The sequence below is a fragment of the Oryx dammah genome, unplaced genomic scaffold, assembly GCF_014754425.2.
Source record: "Oryx dammah isolate SB20612 unplaced genomic scaffold, SCBI_Odam_1.1 HiC_scaffold_11, whole genome shotgun sequence".
In the NCBI taxonomy this organism is placed as follows: Eukaryota; Metazoa; Chordata; class Mammalia; order Artiodactyla; family Bovidae; genus Oryx; species Oryx dammah.
In genome coordinates this window covers 22,609,803-22,630,168 of record NW_024070195.1, presented here as the reverse complement: position 1 = coordinate 22,630,168, position 20,366 = coordinate 22,609,803, and the positions used below count along the sequence as shown (strand labels likewise).

At 40.1% G+C, this 20,366-nt stretch overlaps 1 protein-coding gene across 1 annotated transcript; it reads right to left on the bottom strand.

The window, feature by feature from the left end:
* Window positions 1–13,309: 13,309 nt before the first annotated feature.
* On the bottom strand, window positions 13,310–14,242 carry LOC120870455 (olfactory receptor 12D2-like). The gene has a single exon (XM_040250117.1). It carries the CDS (start codon window positions 14,234–14,236, stop codon window positions 13,310–13,312), a length of 927 nt encoding a protein of 308 aa, XP_040106051.1. The 5' UTR covers window positions 14,237–14,242.
* Between the last annotated feature and the right edge of the window lie 6,124 nt (window positions 14,243–20,366).

Here is a 20,366-nt window from a genome sequence, read left to right as displayed (position 1 = left end):
TGTATATGTTGATTTTGTACTAGGCAGCATTACTGAAGCTTCGAATTAATTATAAATTTGCTTCTTATTTACATAGATTTTATTGTTGCTGTTTTAAATTAACAGACTTTCAGAGCACTTTTAGTTTCACAGAAGAATTGAGCAGAAAATTCATAGTTCTTACATAACCCCTCCTCGTTTCCCACACTGCCTCCTCACTACCAACATCTCTACCAGAGTAATACCTTTGTTGAATTAACACTGGCACATCATTCCTGATTAAGCCCATGTGGTGGTGGTGGTTTCTATGTGAAGTAGTGTCTGACTCTTGTGACCCCATGGACTGTAGCCTGCCAGGCTCCTTTGTCCGTAGAATTTCCCAGACAAGTACACTGTAGTGGGTTGCCATTTTCTTCTCTAGCCCACAGTTTACATTGTGTTTCATTTTTTGTGTTGTACATTCTATGAGTTTGGACAAATGTATAATGTCAGGTATCTACAGTTACAGTGTCACACAGAATAGTTTTCTTGCCCTAAAAATCCCGAGTTAGATCTTTTTATCTCTCCCTCCCCAGACTCCTGGCAACCACTGATTGTCTTCAGTTTTGCCTTTTCCAGAATGGCATGTACTTGGAATCTTCTTTCACTTATTAATATGCCTTTAAGATGCCTTCATGTGTTTTTGTGGCTTGATAGCTGTCCTTTTTTTTTTTTTCTTTTTTTCTTTCTTTTTACCTGTCCATTGTATGGATATGGCTTCCCAGGTGGCACAGTTAGTAAAGTATCTGCCTGCCAGGGGAAGAGAGGCAAGAGATGTGGATTCAGTCTCTGGGTTGGGACGATCCCCTGGAAGAGGAAATGGCAACCTGTTCCAGTATCGTTGCCTGGAAAATTCCAAGGACAGAAGAGCCTGGTGGGCTACAGTCCATGGGGTCACAAAGAGTTGGACACAGCTGAGACTGAGCATGCATGCATGTGTATGGATGCACCAGTATCTATTCACCTGTTGAGGGATATCTTGTTTACTTCTAAATTTCAGCGGTTATAAATAAAGCTGCTATGAATATCCATGCGCAGGTTTTTGTGTGAACAGAAGTTTTCAACTCATTTTGGATAAATTTACAGTTTTTATAATGTCAAAAATAATATACTCTGCATTATTTAAGATTTTTGTCTCTTCCCTTCCTCTTCTTTTATTTCCTATTTATTTTATTATTTAATTACATTGGCTGAGATCTATTATAGTAGCAGAGATGCAATAGTAGAAAACCTTTATTTTTCTTTCAAATATTAAAAGGATATTTCTAAAGTTCTTCATGCATGTGATTTCGGCTGCAGTTTTCTTTTTTTTTCTTTATGGCAGCTATTTTAAATTCTTTATCTGTTGCTGCTGCTAAGTCAGTTCAGTCGTGTCCGACTCTGTGCGACCCCATAGACGGCAACCCACCAGGCTCCCCCATCCCTGGGATTCTCCAGGCAAGAACACTGGAGTGGGTTGCCATTTGTTTCTTCAATGCATGAAACTGAAAAGTGAAAGTGAAGTTGCTCAGTCGTGTCCGACTCTTTGCGACCCCATGGACTGCAGCCTACCAGGCTCCTCCGTCCATAGGATTTTCCAGGCAAGAGTACTGGAGTGGGGTGCTATTGCCTTCTCCCTTTATCTGTTAGAGGACATTATATTTTAAGTCTGATTTCTGGAGAAGTGTCATTTTCTTTTGTGATAATATATTACAGTGGTCCATGATGGTGTTGGATGAGCTGTCCCTTTTACTGCATTTGTAGTTGCAAACACCTTTCTTCTATAGGTGGGCTTCCCTGATAGCTCAGTTGGTAAAGAATCTGCCTGCAATGCAGGAGACCCCGGGTTGATTCCTGGGTCGGGAAGATCCTCTGGAGAAGGGATAGGCTACTCCAGTGTCCTTGGACTTCCTTTGTGGCTCAGCTGGTAAAGAATCCTCCTGCAAAATGTGAGACCTGGGTTTGATCCCTGGGTTGGGAAGATCCCCTGGAGAAGGAAAAGGCTACACATTTTAGTATTCTAACCTAGAGAATTCTATTGACTGTATAGTCCATGGGGGTTGCTAAGACTTGGACATGACTGCGCAGCTTTAAAGATTCTGACACAACTGTGCAACTTTCACTTTCTTCTGTAGGTAAGACTGTTTATTTTTTAACTTGATTCTGAAGATTCAACAAGTTAGAAATTATAGGTCTTTCTTTTGGTTCCTTGTAGGTGGCACTACTGCATCCACGACTGTGCAACTTTCACTTTCTTCTGTAGGTAAAACTTAGTTTTTAATTTGATTCTGAGGACTCAAAAGTTAGAAAGGAGAGGTCTTATCTTCGGTTCCTACTGGTAGCACTGCTGCATAAGTTTTTGGTTTCTCTTCCCCGGGCTACCTCTGGTTACATTTGAGAATTGGCACTTTGCGCCCTGTAGCACCTCTGTCAAGGTGTCATCCAGTACCCCTCTTGTCACTGCTTGTGCCTCCAGGGTTGTAAGTGCCTTGCCCAGCTGGTGTCACTGGCATTGCCACCTAGGGCACTGGAATGGCCGGCACCTCCACTGCACCCAGGGCCTCCTGTGTGGCAGGCTCCAGCAACCACAGGAAAAGGGTGGAGGTAGCTGGAGAGCCAGGGTTGGGAGGGTCCCCATATTGCCTGGGGTTGTTGGGTTCGTGGGCATTGCTGCTGTGGGTGGAAGCTGCCTGGAGTTGGAGTGTCTCCACAACTAGTGGGATGGGGTCCCAGGCCTCACTGTCTCTGCCACTTGGTTGCCTGTGGCCCTGGGGACTGCTGAGGCTCGGAGGCTGGAGTCATGTGCTGCCTCCCCTGAAGATACTCTGTTTTCTGGGACCGTAGGTTTAGCTGCTGTCCCTGGAGGTTGGGAATTATAATCCCCACCCCTCCTCTGCTCCTGGGTGTGCCTTTTCTATATGTTCTAGTCCAAACATTTATATGTACAGATATGTGGAATTCTCTGGCATCGTGGGGTTTCTCTGGCATCGTGGGGTGTTGGGCAGAGGCAACTTTGTTGAGTTATGGACGTTTTACTGGTTTTACATGGAAGGGGAGCGGCAAAGGGAGCCCTACAGCCATGATGCTGACATCACTCTGAGCCCATATATCTTGCTGAGGAGACTACCAGGAAGAATTGTGAAAGTTCCAAGCAATTTCTTTTAGTTGACTATTATAAAATACATAAGGAATGAGATGAGCTAAAAACCAAACCATTCCGCTTTCAAGCAGAATTTAGAGGAAAATTTAAGAAACCAGGGCAGTTCAGACTCAAAAGTTTAACTGTATGTAGGTCATAGATACTCTACATGGTAGAAGGTTATCAAAGTAAAAATGATGTCGAGACAAAGATCAAATTCTAAGGTGCTGGGAGTAAAATGTGGCCTTTTGTTAGAGATCTCAAGGATGTGGCTGTAAGATCCTCTGTTGGGACCTCAGTAAAATAAAGAGGAAACCTAGATTCGATTCTAAAAAACTTAAGGTCAGGTCTCCTAGACTCTCTATGCCACATATGAAAACCTCTAAGAATCTTAAGGGCATGACTTATAGACTCTTTCAACCAGGCAAAAATGTTCCTAGAAATCTTAACAATATTGTTCCAAAGTACCCTGACCCTCAGCCCAACTCAGCGAAAAGCTTGTATCAAAGAGCTTTGTGAATATGGCATTTGTCTAACTGAGTATGTCTTAATAATAATTGTAAGGCCCTAAAATATTTTTAGAAAGAATTTCATTGGCATCATCATTTTCAATTTCATCATATTGGGCTTTAGGGGCAAATTTAGAAAAATGCCCCCTCTTGGAGTTTACAACTGCTATGTTGCTGTTAAAGTGAAGTCACTCAGTTGTGCCCGACTCTTTGCAACCCCATGGACAGTAGCCTGCCCCAAGCTCCTCAATCCATGGGATTTTCTAGGCAAGAATACTGGAGTGGGTTGCCATTTCCTTCTCCAGGGAATCTTCCCGACCCAGGGATCGAACTCAGGTCTCCTGCATTGTAGACAGACGCTTTACCATCTGAGCCACCAGGCAAGTCCTGTTGCTGTTATGTGCCTCCCATTTTTCCCTTTTACAATAAAAGTTTTCTGTTTTGGTCATTCTATATCTATTGTATCATTATTTGTTGAGTTTGTGATGGGCAGATAATTTGACTCTTTTTAAAATTTTATTTTATAAACAACTGGCATTTATTTCCCAAAGTTCTGAAGACTGGGAAGTCCAAGATCAAGTTACTGGCAGATTTGGTGTCTTTATTCCAAGTTCTTCAGACTACAAGAAATCATACTTGAAGGATCTACACAAGAAGCCCCATTTGTACCTTGATTTGATGAAAAGACCTGGACTTTGAACTGGTGTTATAATGTTATACATTTTAGAACTAGGAGAGGGAGTAAGTGTACTTCGTACACGAGGACTGTGAAAGCTATCTGTACTTATGAAGAGGAAAAGTTAAAATTTACATAACTTTCTTCTCCTTCTGCCTCTGTAACCCAGCTTGCTCCTTGCAAAGTCTAGATCACATAGGTCTCAAAAAGTAGGGGGACTCACAATACTAGGAACAGGAGTTTATCTCACTCACCCTTGTCCTGCTCTTTGCAATCGCCATAGCCCCTGCAAACCTGCAAACCCGCAAACCCGCTTAATCATGCTTGTCTGTGTATAAAAAACTCTGTAACCCCTTTGTTCAGGGCTCAGAGCTTGGAGTGTGTACTCCTCTGGGCCTGCCGGCATAATAAACCTGAGTTATCCAGCTCTCCGAGTGTGGTGCTTGATTTCTGGTTTCTGCATTTCTGGAAGCCCCAGCGAGATTGCAACCACGCTGTCCCGTGGCGCTGCCGGACTGGTGGCTCAGCTGGGCTGGAGCGAAGGAACCCCGAGAGGAATGAGAAGGAGCGCCACCTGATGGTATTTCGAGTTCTCTTTTGGATCGCTGTTCCGACTCTCCTGACAGCCGAGCCGACCAGACTCGTTGGAGGGACGGACCAACTCACCAGGAACTGCCACAGGTTGAGGTAAGGCTCTGGGATCTGTCCCCAGTCAGGATTGACCCCAACGGGTAGAAGAGGGGACTGATCACCTCCTTGGGCTCCCAGGAAGGGAGCATCAGATAGGGAGAACTGGGGACTCGGGAGAAGGGAGGCATTGTGATAGCCTCTGAATGATTGTGAGTGCATGATTGCTGATTGAATGGAATGAGAATTTTTGTTTTTTTTGAAAACTGCAAAGCCAATTCGTGTATGCAATTAAAAACAGCTAGCTTGTTGAAAGGCCTGCCTAGGGAAAAGCTTGAAGTTAACCCTTTGCACGTCCTCACGTCCACTTTGCCTGAGACCTCAGCCTTGGGCAAATTAGAACTTCAAGCAAAGAAAAAAAGGGGTCAAAGAGATATTTTAAATCTCAAACAGAAAACTGTAAGATCTCTGCCTGTCTGGATTTATGTATGTCTCAGTGTATCTTTTTTTTTCTTCTGATAATATTGTTAAAGTTGTAAACGCATTCTAATTTAATTGGTCTAAAGAAAAGTAAGCACTTACAAATCAAACAATTCTAAATGCAAGAAAAATTAAATAAATTTCAGATTCATGTAAACTGGGAAATATTCAATATTAAATATCTAGTATTAATGTTTGTTTGCTAATCTAATAAGAAAGTAAGATGTATGTTTTTAATAAAGAAGATATAAAAAATAAAATTATATTTTATAAAGGGAAAAGAAAGTAGGTCTGACTTACAGATGGCTGTTATACAACGTGATTAAATGGTTTATGGAAAGTGGACCCTAAAAATATTTGTTCATGGGTAGGACTAAGTTTAAAATAAATTTAATTGTTTACCTAAATGAGTTTAAAGTAAGCTGGTGCAAAACTTGAATTTGGCCTTTCTCTCTGTTAAAAGAATATACTTTTTGCAGATGTTGAACTGTTTCTAATAGAAGATTTAAGTTTCTTTACCTCTTGATTGATTTATTCTATATTTACCTTTAAAATCTTTTGTTAACTTTGGCTAAGTGAAGAACTATTATTTCACAGTGACTTATATGATCCTACCTGACTGAGTGTTATAAACCCTTTTGATATTTATTGACAAAACTTCCTAAATAACTTGACTTCTAGCTAACTTTGGGATGCTTCAGAGGGCCCCTGAGACATCCCAAAGAGTTATTAAGCTACCTGGGTTCATTGGACATGTTAAATTACATGGGAAGTACTGTTGAAGGGTTGATAAGTCTTTTCAGATTATGCTGTATGGTTGATGTTACTAATATAGATATCCTAAAATTGTGTAAAATTCAAATAGATCTGATATGCCCTGATAAAATATGGTCAATTATAATTCTAGTTAAAGTGTTGTGACCAGGTTTCTTTGTCAATTGCAATAGAATCAGATTTTAAACATGCCTTCCATGGTTTTACTCTCATGCCTTTAGAAAAATACTGCTAGTTCTTCAAGATTTATAGAAAATACATTCTAAGATTAAGCAGATAAACAAATTTTGTTGTTAACAGTAAGCTGGTACCAGATTGGAATTTGGTCTTCTCTCTACTTGGAGAACAAAGTATTCTTAGAATGCAGTTTTTGATAACAGATTATGAATTTCTTTGCTTTTAAGTGATTTATATTTTTAAAAAAATCTTTTTGTTATTTTGATAAAGTAAATAAACATTATTTAAGATTATGGTACATGTAGACAAAGCTCATTCTGCTTCAACAACAACAAAAAATAACCCCTCACAGCTAGACTTTTGCTATCATGGTGTCCTTAAAACATGGCCATAGTCTTTTCCTAAATAAGGAAATTAAAAATGGATAAACAACAGCTGAAAATCAAAGAGCCAGGGCTATGGGAAATCCAAAATGGCCACTTGACTTTTCCCAGCTCCCTGACAGACCTCATTTTTCTTTGATGGCTTAAAGACTTACCTGGCTACAGTGTTAATGCCCTCACAATGAGTTCTCCAAAAAAAGAAAAAAATTATGTTTTACTGAATATTAAGTTCTAATTTTATTAATTAAAGTCTGTGCTTACTAAGACTCACTTCTGAGATAATTCCTTGTTACGTTATATTGCTAAAAGTTTTAACTGAGTTATTAAAAAGGACACTCTAAGATTGTTTCTAAAGCTTATCTCAGTACCCAGTCTTTGGGTAAATGTCAGATGCTCCATGATGTACAACCAGGAGATGAACACTTGGATATAATCATTTAATTGAGTCAGATGACCTGGGGTATACCGGGCTATACCCAATGAAAGTTCTTGACTTAAATTTTTGCTTGTGACCTTACTAATAACTGCTAGCCATATTATTTTCTGTGTAGCTACCTTCAGAAGATTATTTCTTACATTACCAAATGTGTGACTGAGCCTGTGATAAAATGCTGATATGCAGTTCCATATGAGATCAATAATTATAACAATGTAACTCTAGATATGGGAAGAAGGAACAAGAGGAAATATTTTCCTGAACCAAGAGGCTAGTAAGACAGGTATGGTCGAGAGAATTTGCTGCTTACAAGGCCTGGTCTAGTGACAGCACATTGAGTGGCCTGTCAATGGAATCTTTGTTAGACCTGGGAATGAGCCTTTCCAGCACCAAGGGACACAATGGTTATGAAATAGCCCCCAAACATGGTCAAATATGTGGCTATGAAGGGGCCCTGCTGACTGGAAGTTGGCCCTTGGCAGCTGCCTCTACAAAGATTAAAATTATGACCACTACAAGATGCTGCCCTTCAACATCCCCTTGAAAGGAGTTCAAGGTGCAGATAAAAAATAAGGCACTCTGTGCTCTGGGAAAAACCCTGAAAACAGGCTTTCAGATAGTCAGATGTTTTCAGGTAAAGATTTTCATGAGTCCAAATTCTTGCATCTTCTCATACTTAGAGAAGCACTAATGTCACAAACCAATGTCTGGACCTGGTTTTCCTGGCTAGCCCCACAACAGCTTTCCTACTTCTATTAATCTTTGGGCCATATATCTTTAACTTTCTTGTTAAGTTTTTTCTCCAGGTAGTAGTACAACAAGAATATCCCCCGGCCAACACCCAGACAGTGCTGGAACAAGCTGCCTTATCCTTCTGTGGACTCTCCTCTCCCTCTGTAAATGCACCCTGAGGGCCTCAGACTATTCTCCCTTTCAGATTTTATACAGGAGACCACCCCCAGTAATAGAAAAGCTCAAGGGAGACCACCAACAACTAGCTGACCTGGAGATGTCCTGACACCTCCAGGCTCTGGAAAAGTCTTCCACCATATCATCCGAGAAACCTTAGAAAGGACACCCATTTCCTTGGACAATTGGGTTCATCCCTATCAGCCAGGAGATGAGATATGGGTTAAAGATTGAAAAAGGAACCAGTTCAGCCAGTTTGGACAAGCCCTCACATGGTCGTCCTGGCAATCCCTACTGCTGTTAAAGTTATAGGTGTCATCCCTTGGATCCACCACACCAGAGAAGCTTCCTGTGATGAGGACACCTGGAAAGCTGTTCGGGACCCCAAAAACCTCCTTAAGGTCCAGTTCCAAAGACAACAGCCCTCACCCACAAAGGACACTGAGCCCTGCTCTAGTCACTCTGAAAGCTGACTAGTCAATGCATGGCAGAAGCTTGAGGATTCTTCAGCTTTACTCCAGCCACACTCCAGCAGCTGGCTGGTCAATGCATGGCGGAAGCTTGAGGATCTGCCTATCAAGATATCAATGGATTTTCATTGTCAACACTGGCCTCTATCCTTAATCGGTATTATTGCTGTGCTCTTTATTACAAGACCAAATAGACTCCCTGGCTGAGGTGGTTTTACAGAATAGGAGAGGGCTAGACCTACTGACAGCTGAAAAGAGAGGACTCTGCCTCTTCTTAAATGAAATGAAGAATGCTGCTTTTATGTAAACCAATCAGAAATAGTCAAGGATATGGCACAACAGCTAAGGGAACAAATCGTATAAGGAGAGAGAAACTAGCTAATTCCTGGGGTAATTAGAACAATATCTGGAGCTGGGCATCGTGGCTTCTCCCTTTAACAGGTCTGCTTTTCATGCTCTTTGCAGTGCTCTTGTTTGGCCCTTCTCAATGTAATTGTCAGTAACTGCCTCTCAGATTGAATCCATAAAGTTACAAATGGTAATAGCTCAATATAGCCCCCTAAATGATGGGGAGCTCTGAATGTCCTACCAAAACATGAGATGATGCTTTCCACGAGTCACAGAAGCATCAAGAGGGGGGAATGAAGAGGAAAAGTTAAAATTTTACATAGCCTCCTGCTCCTTCTGCCTCTGTAACCCAGCTTGCTTCTTGCAAAGTCTCATCACATAGGTCTCAGAAAGAGGGGACTCACAATACTAGAACAGAGTTTATCTCACTCACCCTTGTCCTGCTCTTTGCAATCACTTTAGCCCCTGCAAACCCACAAACCCACTTAATCATGCCTGTCATGTATTTAAAAACTCTGTAACTGCTTTGTTTGGGGCTCAGAGCTTGGAGAGTTAACTCCTCTGGTCCCACCAGTGAAATAAACCTGAGTTCTCCAACTCTCCGATTGTGGTACTTGGTTTCTTGAGTACTGGTTTCTACAACAGTTAGAGATGGGACTGATAGCCACAATTCTTTGACACTCTTTCCCTTGAGAGGTAGGATTTATTTCCTCTATGAAGAAATATGAGGTTGGTCTGTGACTTCTTAAACTAATAGAATATGATGGAAATGGTGTTAATTCTGGTGATGGGTTTTTTCTTTCAATGACTAACAGCTTTTGCCTTAGTCTCTAGGCCCTCTGTGTCCCTGATTTATGCCTGCTGAGGAAGCACAGGGTAATTACAAGGAGAAAGTGGAAGAAGAGAGAAAAAAAGGGAAAGATTTTATCAGTTTGCAGCTATTCCATGTCCAGCTGTTACAAGGAGAAACTGGAGAGAGAAACACAGGAAAAAATTCTATTGGGTCTTAGTTATTCCATGTCCAATTGTTCAAGTTAACTTAACCAAGAGGCCCCAGACTTGCTTTAGCAGAGTCAACTCTTGCTGTTTTCTGGCCCATGGAATAATGCAATTTAATGAAACAAGTGGTTTTAAACCAGTAAATTTTGGAGTGCTATTGTGTTATCAGTCAGTTCAGTTGCTAGGTCATGTCTGAATCTTTGCAATCCCATAGACTGCAACATGCCAGGCTTCCCAGTCCATCACCAACTCCCAGAGCCTACTCAAGCTCATGTCCACTGAGTCAGTGATGTCATCCAACCATCTCATCCTCTGTTGGCCCCTTCTACTCCTGCCTTCAGTCTTTCCCAGCATCAGGGTCTTTTCCAATGAGTTAGTTCTTCGCATCAGTTGGCCAAAGTATTGGAGCTTCAGCTTTAGCATCAGTCCTTCCAAAGAACACCCAGGACTGATCTCCTTTAGGATGGACTGGTTGGATCTCCTTGTAGTCCAAGGGACTCTCAAGAGTCTTCTCCAACACCACAGTTCAAAAGCATCAATTCTTTGGTGCTCAGCTTTCTTTACAATCCAACTCTCACATCCATACATGACTACTGGAAAAACCATAGCCTTGACTAGACAGACCTTTGTTGGCAGAGTAATGTCTCTGCTTTTGAATATGCTATCTAGGTTGGTCATAGCTGATCTTCCAAGGAGCAAAGGTCTTTTAATTTCATGGGTGCAGTCACCATCTGCAGTGATTTTTGAGCCCCCCTCAAATAAAGTGTCTCACTGTTTCCATTGTTTCCCCATCTATTTGCTATGCAGTGGGGGGACTAGATGCCATGATCTTAGTTTTACGAATGTTGAGTTTTGAGCCAACTTTTTCACTGTCTTCTTTCACTCTCTTCAAGAGGCTCTTTAGTTCCTCTTGTTTTATGCAGCAATATAAAATCAGAGCTCTGTTGTTCTGTAGTTCATAACGTCCATTCAGACTGGATTATAGAACAAATTACAACTGACCAAAAGCTAGTCTGAGATAGTTCAAGTTGGAATATACCTTATCCACAAATGCCTTCTCTCATCTATAGACCTGAATTGATGGGCTAAAGAAGACTGAGCAGGAAGATAGAAGTAGTACAAGCACGAAATCAGAACCAAGTTATTTGGGTATGCAAAAGTAAAAGCAGGAGCTTTGAATGGTCAATCCAACAGTTCAAAATAACTTTCATAGTCTTGCCTACGTGTATATCTACGCTCAGTCACTACAGTCGTGTATGACTCTTTGCAACTCCATGGACTGGAGGCCATTAAGCTCCTCTGTCCATGGGATTTTCCAGGCAACAATACTGGAGTGGGTTGCTGTGCCCTCCTCCGAGGGCATCTTTCTGACCCAGGAATTGAACCCATGTCTCTGGCATCTCTGGCATTGAAGGCAGGGTGTTTATCCACTGAACCACCTGGGAAGCCCCATATGTGTATCTGAATAGTTATAAATGCTGATACCTTATCAGTGGGTTAACAGCCACTCCTAGACACTGAGACACCAAGGAACATACTGTGTCTTTACTATTAGCTGCAGAAACATCTCAGAAATTATGGCCTCATTGCTTTTACTTAGTATAAAGTTGTTGCCAAGTAAGGGGAAGAAGGAGGAGGAATGGAAACCTACACTAGTATTCTTGCCTGGAGAATTCCAAGGAGAGAGGAGCCTGGCAGGCTACAGTCCATGAAGTAGCAGAGTTATGACTGAACATGAGTACAAGGGAAAGAAAACTAATTTTGTTTATTCTTACTATTTCTCCTGTATTACATCATATTACAGTGCATTACAGTTTGTTGAAATAGAGTAGGAAAACAAAACAAAAAAGGGGGAAAATTCTATAAATCAACATTTTCCATGACCACAAGTTGAGTGAAAAAATAATCCACAAATAAGGAAAATATATTCTTGAGATGCTTTTTCAACCCGCCTCCATTTTAAATGACATTTCACAGTAATCATTGACAGTTTGGCCAATGACTTCCAAAAATCTCTGAAAATAGCATTTCCCGAACTCCTTAGATGAACCATTGTTTGTTTTCTGTTAATTCATGATTCAGTTCAGTTCAGTTGTTCTGTTGTGTCCAACTCTTTGCAAACCCATGGACTGCAGCATGCCAGGCCTCCCTGTCCATCACCAACTCCCGGAGTTTACCCAAACTCATGTCCATTGAGTTGGTGATGCCATCCTCTGTCACCCCCTTCTCCTCCCACCTTCAATCTTTCCCAGCATCAGGGTCTTTTCAAATGAGTCAGCTCTTGGCATCAGGTGGCCAAAGTACTGGAATTTCAGCTTCATTGTAATTCATGATTACAATGTCATTTTCTTTAATTACTATTTTGCTTCTTTGCTTGGATAACAAGAAATCATGACTACCTCTTAAAAATTCCCCTTCAATCATGTGAATTAACATTTACTTTTCTGAGTAATTATGCCCCTAAATTAAAATCTTCAAAATCTGAAAGTGTCATAATTTTACTTCTCACATTAAAATGTGCTAATATGGAGGGATCATACAGATAGGCTTAAAAACAACCTATTTACACACTACATGGGCAATAGTAGCATATTTCTATAACTAAATTCAGAGAAGAGCTTATTACAATAATAACAAATCAATTTTATCAACTAATATCTCAAAAACAAATTCAGCATTAGACTTCCATGGCTAGTATTCCATTTGCTCAAATTTCCTTTCTATTACCTAAGAATGTATTGTTGAGCCCTAGACTAGACTTTCCCAGTTATTTTTCCTTTATACTATTCCCTCCATTATATACATATATCAGTTCAGTTCAATCGCTCAGCAGTATCCAACTCTTTGTGACTCCATGGACTGCAACACGCCAGGCTTCCCTGTCCATCACCAACTCCCAAAGCTTGCTCAAACTCATGTCCATCGAGTCAGTGATGCCATCCAACCATCTCATTCTCTGTCGTCCCCTTCTTCTCCTGCCTTCAATCTTTCCCAGCATCAAGGTCTTTTCCAATAAGTCAGTTCTTTGCATCAAATGGCCATAGTATTGGAGTTTCAGCTTCAGCATCGGTCCTTACAATAAATATTCAATGAATATTCCTTTAGGATTGACTAGTTTGATCTCCTTGCACTCCAAGGGGCCTTCAAGAGTCTTCTCCAACACCACAGTTCAAAAGTATCAATTCTTCAGGACTCAGCTTTCTTTATGGTCCACCTCTCACATCCATTCATGACTACTGGAAAAACCATAGCTTTGACTAGACAGACTTTTGTTGGCAAAGTAATATACATGGCAAGCAATTTTGAGTAACAGTATTATTTCACATCTCAACTGTCTCATTGCTTGTTTATTTATACCTCTAAGAGTTCTCTAGACTTCCTCAAGTCAGGGCCTCCTTCTGATCATCCTCTTCAAGGCCCCCTTTACTTCCTTGTTCCTCAAAGTATAAATCAGTGGATTTAGTACAGGAGAGACCACACTGTACATAATGGCAACAGTCCGGTCCTGGTCCATGGAGCTACCTGAGGCAGGACGAATGTAAATGAAAAAAACAGGACCAAATACAAGAACAACTACCATGAAGTGAGAGGCACAGGTAGACAGTGCTTTACGAAGCATTCTGCAAGAATGAGTCTTGAGGAAAAGATAGATAATAATGTAGAAATAGGAGAGAAAGGTTAGAAAGAATGAGCCCATGGCAATGGTCTCTGTGACAGTATGAAGTAGCCACTCATTGAGGTCAGTGTTCCCACAGGCCAGCTTGAGCAATGGCTTAACATCACAGAAGAAGTGATGGATGTGGTTGGAACCATAGAAGCTTAAACGAGATGTCATTACTGAGTGCAGCAAGGCATGCAAAAACCCAATGATCCAGACAGTGACAGCCGTCTGGGTACAGACCTGATGATTCATGATAACAGTGTAACGAAGCGGCTTGCAGATAGCTACATAGCGATCAAAGGCCATCACAGCCAACAACATGACCTCTGTGCTGCCCAGGAAGTGGAAGAAATGAAGCTGGCTTATGCATCCCAAGAAAGAAATTGCTTTGTGTGTTGAGAGAAAGTTCTCCAGCATCTTTGGCAGAGTCACCGTGGAATAGCAGATATCTAGACATGACAGGTTTCCCAGGAAAAAATACATAGGAGAATGAAGTCTTGGATCAGAGATGACAACTATCAGGATGGCTCCATTTCCAGCCAAAATGAGAAAGTAAATTATAAGAATAGTAACAAAGAGAAAAGACTGCAGTTCCTGGATGTCTGTTATTCCCAAGAAAAGAAATTCAGTGATTGAAGTTTGGTTCAGCATCACTTTAAAAAAAGACAAGATAATAGAGGAAGACAGTCTTTAATGAGAACCAGTCCTTCCAGCCCAGGATTTCTTGCTGAGACAAATGTTTTAAGGAATAGTGTTACTGTTCTATACAATCCAAAATCAGAGGTGGTGCCATATTTGGACTATTAGATTATTAAACACTAAAGCCACTTATCACTTATGGTCTATAAGTCAAACATTTATTTTCTTTACAAGCTTTGTCATTAGTGTTTTTTTTTTTTTTCCTCCCAGTAATTCAGAGTGCATTGCAGCCTGCTATGTTCTCTGGTTGAAAACTTCTACATTCTTGTACAACTTTTCTTTTATCTTCCTAAGTTAACTCTAATAGGAAGCAACTTTTTAAGTATTCCACCACACTGCTGTCTCTATACCTAATAAGCTATTGTAAGTATTTTAAATTTAAAACAATTGACAAGGATGAAAACATTACAACTGCAAATTCTCTTTTAAAAAACTAAAATGCTTTTTCAAATAATAGTATTAACTTTTCCTCCTCTTAGAATGTTAGTGGAGCTAGTGGTGTCCTTATACTGATCTCTTTCTGACTCTCACACTTGGAAAAGTCATAAAACCTTACTGGGGTAAGAAATGCTCTGTGCTGTACTTAGTCCCTCAGTCGTGTCCGACTCTTTGTGACCCCATGGACTGTAGCCCGCCACGCTCCTGTGTCCATGGGGATTCTCCAGGCAAGAATACTGGAGTGGGTTGCCATGCCCTCCTCCAGGGGATCTTCCCAACCCAGGAATTGAACCGAGGACTTCTGCATTGCAGGCAGATTCTTCACCAGCTTAGTACCAGGGAAATCCCAACTAAGAAATAAGACCATATTAATCAGACATTAGCCAGAGGTATATTTGAAATTTTACTACTGCTTTATGTGATGGTGAGCTTAGTTTTTTCCTACAGTCTGAGAAAATATAAATTTATATGAAAATATAAACATATGTAAATATAAATTTTCTCAAAACAGGATCCCCAAATTATTACTTTGATGACAAATGTTATTATGCTTCTTCTCTCTAGTTGCCCTGGGACTCTCTTTCATTTCCCAAATTGCCAAATCCCTGGATAAGAAAAATTCTTCCTCAAATGAGCTCACTAGTTCCTTATTTTACCTTACACTGACCTCTCTTTGAAGTATGTATGAGTTCAACCCTCTTAAAATCTTATGTTTTCTGAATGATCTGCTTTCTGAAGTTCCATTTTCATTTTGTCTGCAATAAATATGCTCTTCAAATATTAAGGAATATTCTACCCCAAGTGCGATTTACTTTCTTCACTTCTAGTTCTGTTGCAGGAAAGGGGACCCCTTCCAGGGCCCAAAACTGGGCTCTTGTCTAACACTCAGAAATGAATTGTCTGAGGAGACACATGTGCTGACAAAGCAAGAGATTTTGTTGGGAAAGGGCACCCAGCTGGAGAGCAGCAGGGTAAGGGAACCTAGGAGAACAGCTCTGCCATGTGGCTCTGCAGTCCCGGGTTTTATGGTGAGGGGATTAGTTTCTGGGTTGTCTTTAGCCAATCGTTCTGACTCAGAGTCCTTCCTGGTGGTGTACACCTTGTTCAGTCAAAATGGACGCCAGTGAGAAGGATTCTGAGAGGTGGTAGGATATGTGGTGTCCTTTTGACCTTTTCCGAACTCTTCCAGTTGGTGGAGGCTTATTAGTTCCGTGTTCCTTACCAGGACCTCCTGGCGTAAAACAGCTCAGGCAAATGGTTACTATGTGCCTGGCCAGGGTGAGCAGTTTCAGTCAGCATGCTTCCCCTAACAGTTCTTTCAGTGTGTCACTGGCCAAGTCTATGTGCTTTATATCAACTCTCTCCCAAATTGTCACAAATTTCTCTCACTTGAAAATTCTGTTTTCTCTTTTGACTTTTCTATTAAATAAAATTCTTGTTTTCTACTACAGGAAAGCATTAATTTTAATTTCATTGGTGGGACTGAAGTCTTTTCTTTAGTGAAGGGTAAAACTCTTAAGGAATTGTAAGGAAATGAGCTGTAGTGAAGTTTGATATTTGACTAAATTTGCCCTATTTACTGAAAGGCAGGAAACCTTTTGAATCTTTTTTTCCTCTATTATTTACAAAGTATATTGTTTTCCTTCAGGTACTGACAAAAGTAGATATAATTACATAAAATTGCTCTCTCTTTGTTCCTTTTATTTGCTGATGTGATGAATTAACCCTTGCATATTGTGAGGGAAGAAGCAAAGGTGGGTAGAAAACTTATAGATATGAAAGCACCGAGGAAAAAGTAAGAGCTGTAAGGAAATTTGAAGAGAGATGCAGATATTGGAGAGGTGGATAGTTCAATTTTGAGAAATAACTGAGGGCAAAAGAAAATGATTTGACTAGAGTAAAAAAGTGAATGGCCTGGGAAACACTTTGAGGGAAATCATAGAGATTTAGGTTTATCTCTGAAAGAAAAATTGAGAAAATTATCTGATCTCTACACATCTTCAAAAAGGGCTATTTCAAATAACTCAGTAGATTTTTTGATAGCCATGTATATTTTGCATATTTAAATAATTTTATAATCACTGTTTAAAATAAAAAATGATATGCCAAATGTCATCTTGGTTTTCTGACCAACCTGAAAAATATTATCAAAAATTATTCTGGGAATAAACACAACACAAGACACACACACACACACACACACACACACACACATACACACACACACAACTTTCCTAATTTCTAAAGAAAATTAACAATTAGGTTCCTCTGTTCTAAATTATTTCTTTCACTATTTAGTCATTAAAGATTCAATCTGAAGAATGTCTAGAGAAGCGGGAGCATTGAATGAGGTATGTGCCATGGCAATACAACTGTGAGGAGTAAAGTGCTTTCATAATCCACAAACACAATGAGGAGTCCATCATAAGACAGGAAATCAGCTCTTAACACTGGGTGTTTAATTTTCATACTAGCAAGCAGACAGATCACTTTCTAAGAGATAGAAAATATGGGCAACTTCCCAGTCTATCTTTTATTTTATCCTCTTACCTGATTGAGTATTCAGGTTCATAGGTAAGAAAGCTTTTTGGGTTGACACTCTTAATGATAATAAACAGTAGAAAAATATTAAAAAGGATGGTTCTTGCTGAGATTGTAATATAAGCTCTTTATTTTGAGATGTTGTTTCTTCCCTTTTTGAAAATTTGCCTGCCTTTTTATGGGTTACATATATCTACACAAGAAAATCCTAGGGGAGAATGTCTCCTGGGTACCAAGAAGAATTGCTGTAAGAAGAAACAGAATGTTTTTCACACATACAACATGATGAGGTAAGCTTGGGGAATTCTTTTCTTTAGTTCCATTTTTTTTTCTTCCTATTTTCTTTACTGCTTTTGTCCCTTCGTTTCAGAATTATAGACAGCAGTAGGATTTCAGTGGCTATTCAATGTCCCTTCATTTCCTAGGACAGAGGTATAAATTCACTTTTTCAGTTTGGAAATTATCTTGGAAATACTCTTTGGTGTATATGATGAAAAGAAAATTGGTAATATGAGTTAAGGAATGGGAATCATATTAGCATCATGGCAGAGTGAGGTGCTCCTTGTATCTCTCCCCTTCAACTTATAACCAGTAAAACACCGCAGCTCAACAAGGTGCCTCTGCCAAACACACCAGGATGTCAGAGAATTCCATACGTCTTTTCATCTAAAAGAGGGTGTACTGGAACCCATAAAGGAGGCAAAATTGAGAAACAGCAGAAATGGTGCCTGCAGTCCCAGCATACCTCTTGCCCACTGGCCACAGCAGCTAATCACAAAGCCCCAGAGAACCCAATAGTAGAGGTGGTGCCCATGACTCTGACTTTCCAACCACAGGGGCACTCAGAGCCAAAGTAAACGGGCATCAACAGTGAGGTCTGTGACCCCATCCCTCCAGCTGTGGAGGCATCTGTGACTTGGGTCCCCAACCCCCCAACGATAGTGGCAGCTTCCACATATGCCACAGCAGTGGGCATGACAGAAGCACCAGTGAGCCCGATGCCACCTTGATAACACATGGGAGATAATGAATGGGAAAGGGAAATGAACCTAACTTTTACCCCTTGTGAGTCAGGGACAATATCCTTTACCCATCTTTCTATCAATTTTTCATTTTTGTTGCTTTTCAGGAGTTCCTTGCTATGTAATATGTTGCAAATATTATATAAAGATAATATTTACTGTGTACTCATTTTATGTGTAAGTTATTGTTCTGAGTTCTTTACCTGTGTCAGATTATTTAATTTTTACAAAAGCCCAATGAGGAGGATATTAAAATCATGGAGCACAAAAACCCAAGGCTCAAAGGATTTTAACAGATTTCCAAACTTATACCAATACATTGTGAAACTAGGATTCAAAGTGAATCACACACACACACAAAAAAAAACAAATACTTTAAAATATCACCCATTCTTGGTTCCAGATCAAGATGGTGGAGTAGGAAGTTCCTGGGTTCACCTCCTCCCATGAACACACCAAAACTACAACTGTATATAAGACAATTACCTCTGAAAACAGACCAAAGATTAGCAGAACAGATTTTATACAACTAAAGATATAAATAAAAGGCCATATCAAGATGTATATGAAGGGCAGAGATGTGGTCTAGTCAGAAACCACACTCTGGTGTGGCAACCAACAGCCAGGTGGGCTACCACAACCTCAGAGGTCCCCCTTGGTAGGCTAGCCGTGAACACTGCATGCACGCTCAGTTGCTTCAGCCATGTCCGACTTTTTGAAAACCTATGAACTGTAGCTTTCTAGGCTTCTCTGTCCATGGGATTCTCCACTCAAGAATACTGAAGCATGCCCTCCTCCAGGGGATCCTCCCAACCCTGGGATTAATCCCTGGTCTCCCACATTACAGGCAGTTCTTTACCATCTGAGGCACAAGGGAAGCCTGAGAATACTGGAGTGGGTAGCCTATCCCTTTTCCAGGAGATCTTCCCAACCCAGGAATTGAACCGGGGTCTCCTGCATTGCAGGCAGATTCTTTACCAGCTGAGCTATCAGGAAGTGAAATCACTCACTTGTGTCTGACTCTTTGCGACCCCATGGACTGTAGCCTACTGGGCTTCTCTGTCCATGGGATCTTCCAGGCAAGAGTACTGGAGTCAGTTACATTTCCTTCTCCAGAGGATCTTCCCGACCCAGGGATCGAACCCAGGTCTGCCTCCCAGTGTACCAGGCGCTTTACAGTCTAAGTCACAAGTCTGCAAATATTAAGCCCATCTTCCTTGTTTTGCAAATAAGATCATCTATACTATTTTTCTAGATGACCTGAATGGGAAGGAAGTCCAAAAAGGAGGGGATATATGTTTCTGTGTATGCATGACTGATTCATTTTGCTGTAGAGCAACTCTACTCCAATAAAAATTAATTTAAAAAGAAAAAAAGCCCAAGTTGAACTAAGAATAAGATACAAACACTGTATGTTAAAAATTAACATTTTTTTCTTAGATAAATTAAAAATTTTTAGTCTCTCCTTTAAATTAATTTTGTTATTTATTGGTTAATTTTTATTTGACCATTAAAAATACTAAGTATGAAAGAGTAAAATCATTTCTGAGATATGTGTGTTACCTGGAAGTCAGTTTTGTTGTCTACATGGCTTTTGTCCTTACCTATAAGTTTTGTCTTTATTTTTCTTTCTCATGCCCTAAATTTTGGTGTCAACAAAATTTGATATTTGGATCTTTTTTTTTTTTTAATTTCATACTATGTAATCTTCATTAGTTTCCTGAGTCAAATGTTATCTTCTTCCACATTACATGAATTGTTATTATCTACCTCTTGAGTATCAGTTTAATATATTCAAACATTCTTTGGAGATTTCTGCTTGAAAAATAATATTAATAATAAGAGCTAACATTTGTTCAGCACTCTGTGATAATCACTGTGCTCATGTCTTGTACACATTTTTCATTTAATCTCAGTGCCCTGATAGACCAGAAAACCTGAGTCATTTAAAATTCGTTTCTTTGCCAAAATAAGCTTTTTCTCTGAATGCCTTTTTACGTCAATAACTTTACCATTCTCCAAATTTGCTCGCCCAAGCTTTAACTTTTAGCTCTTTTTAGTTTTTCTTTCCCCTTTGGCTG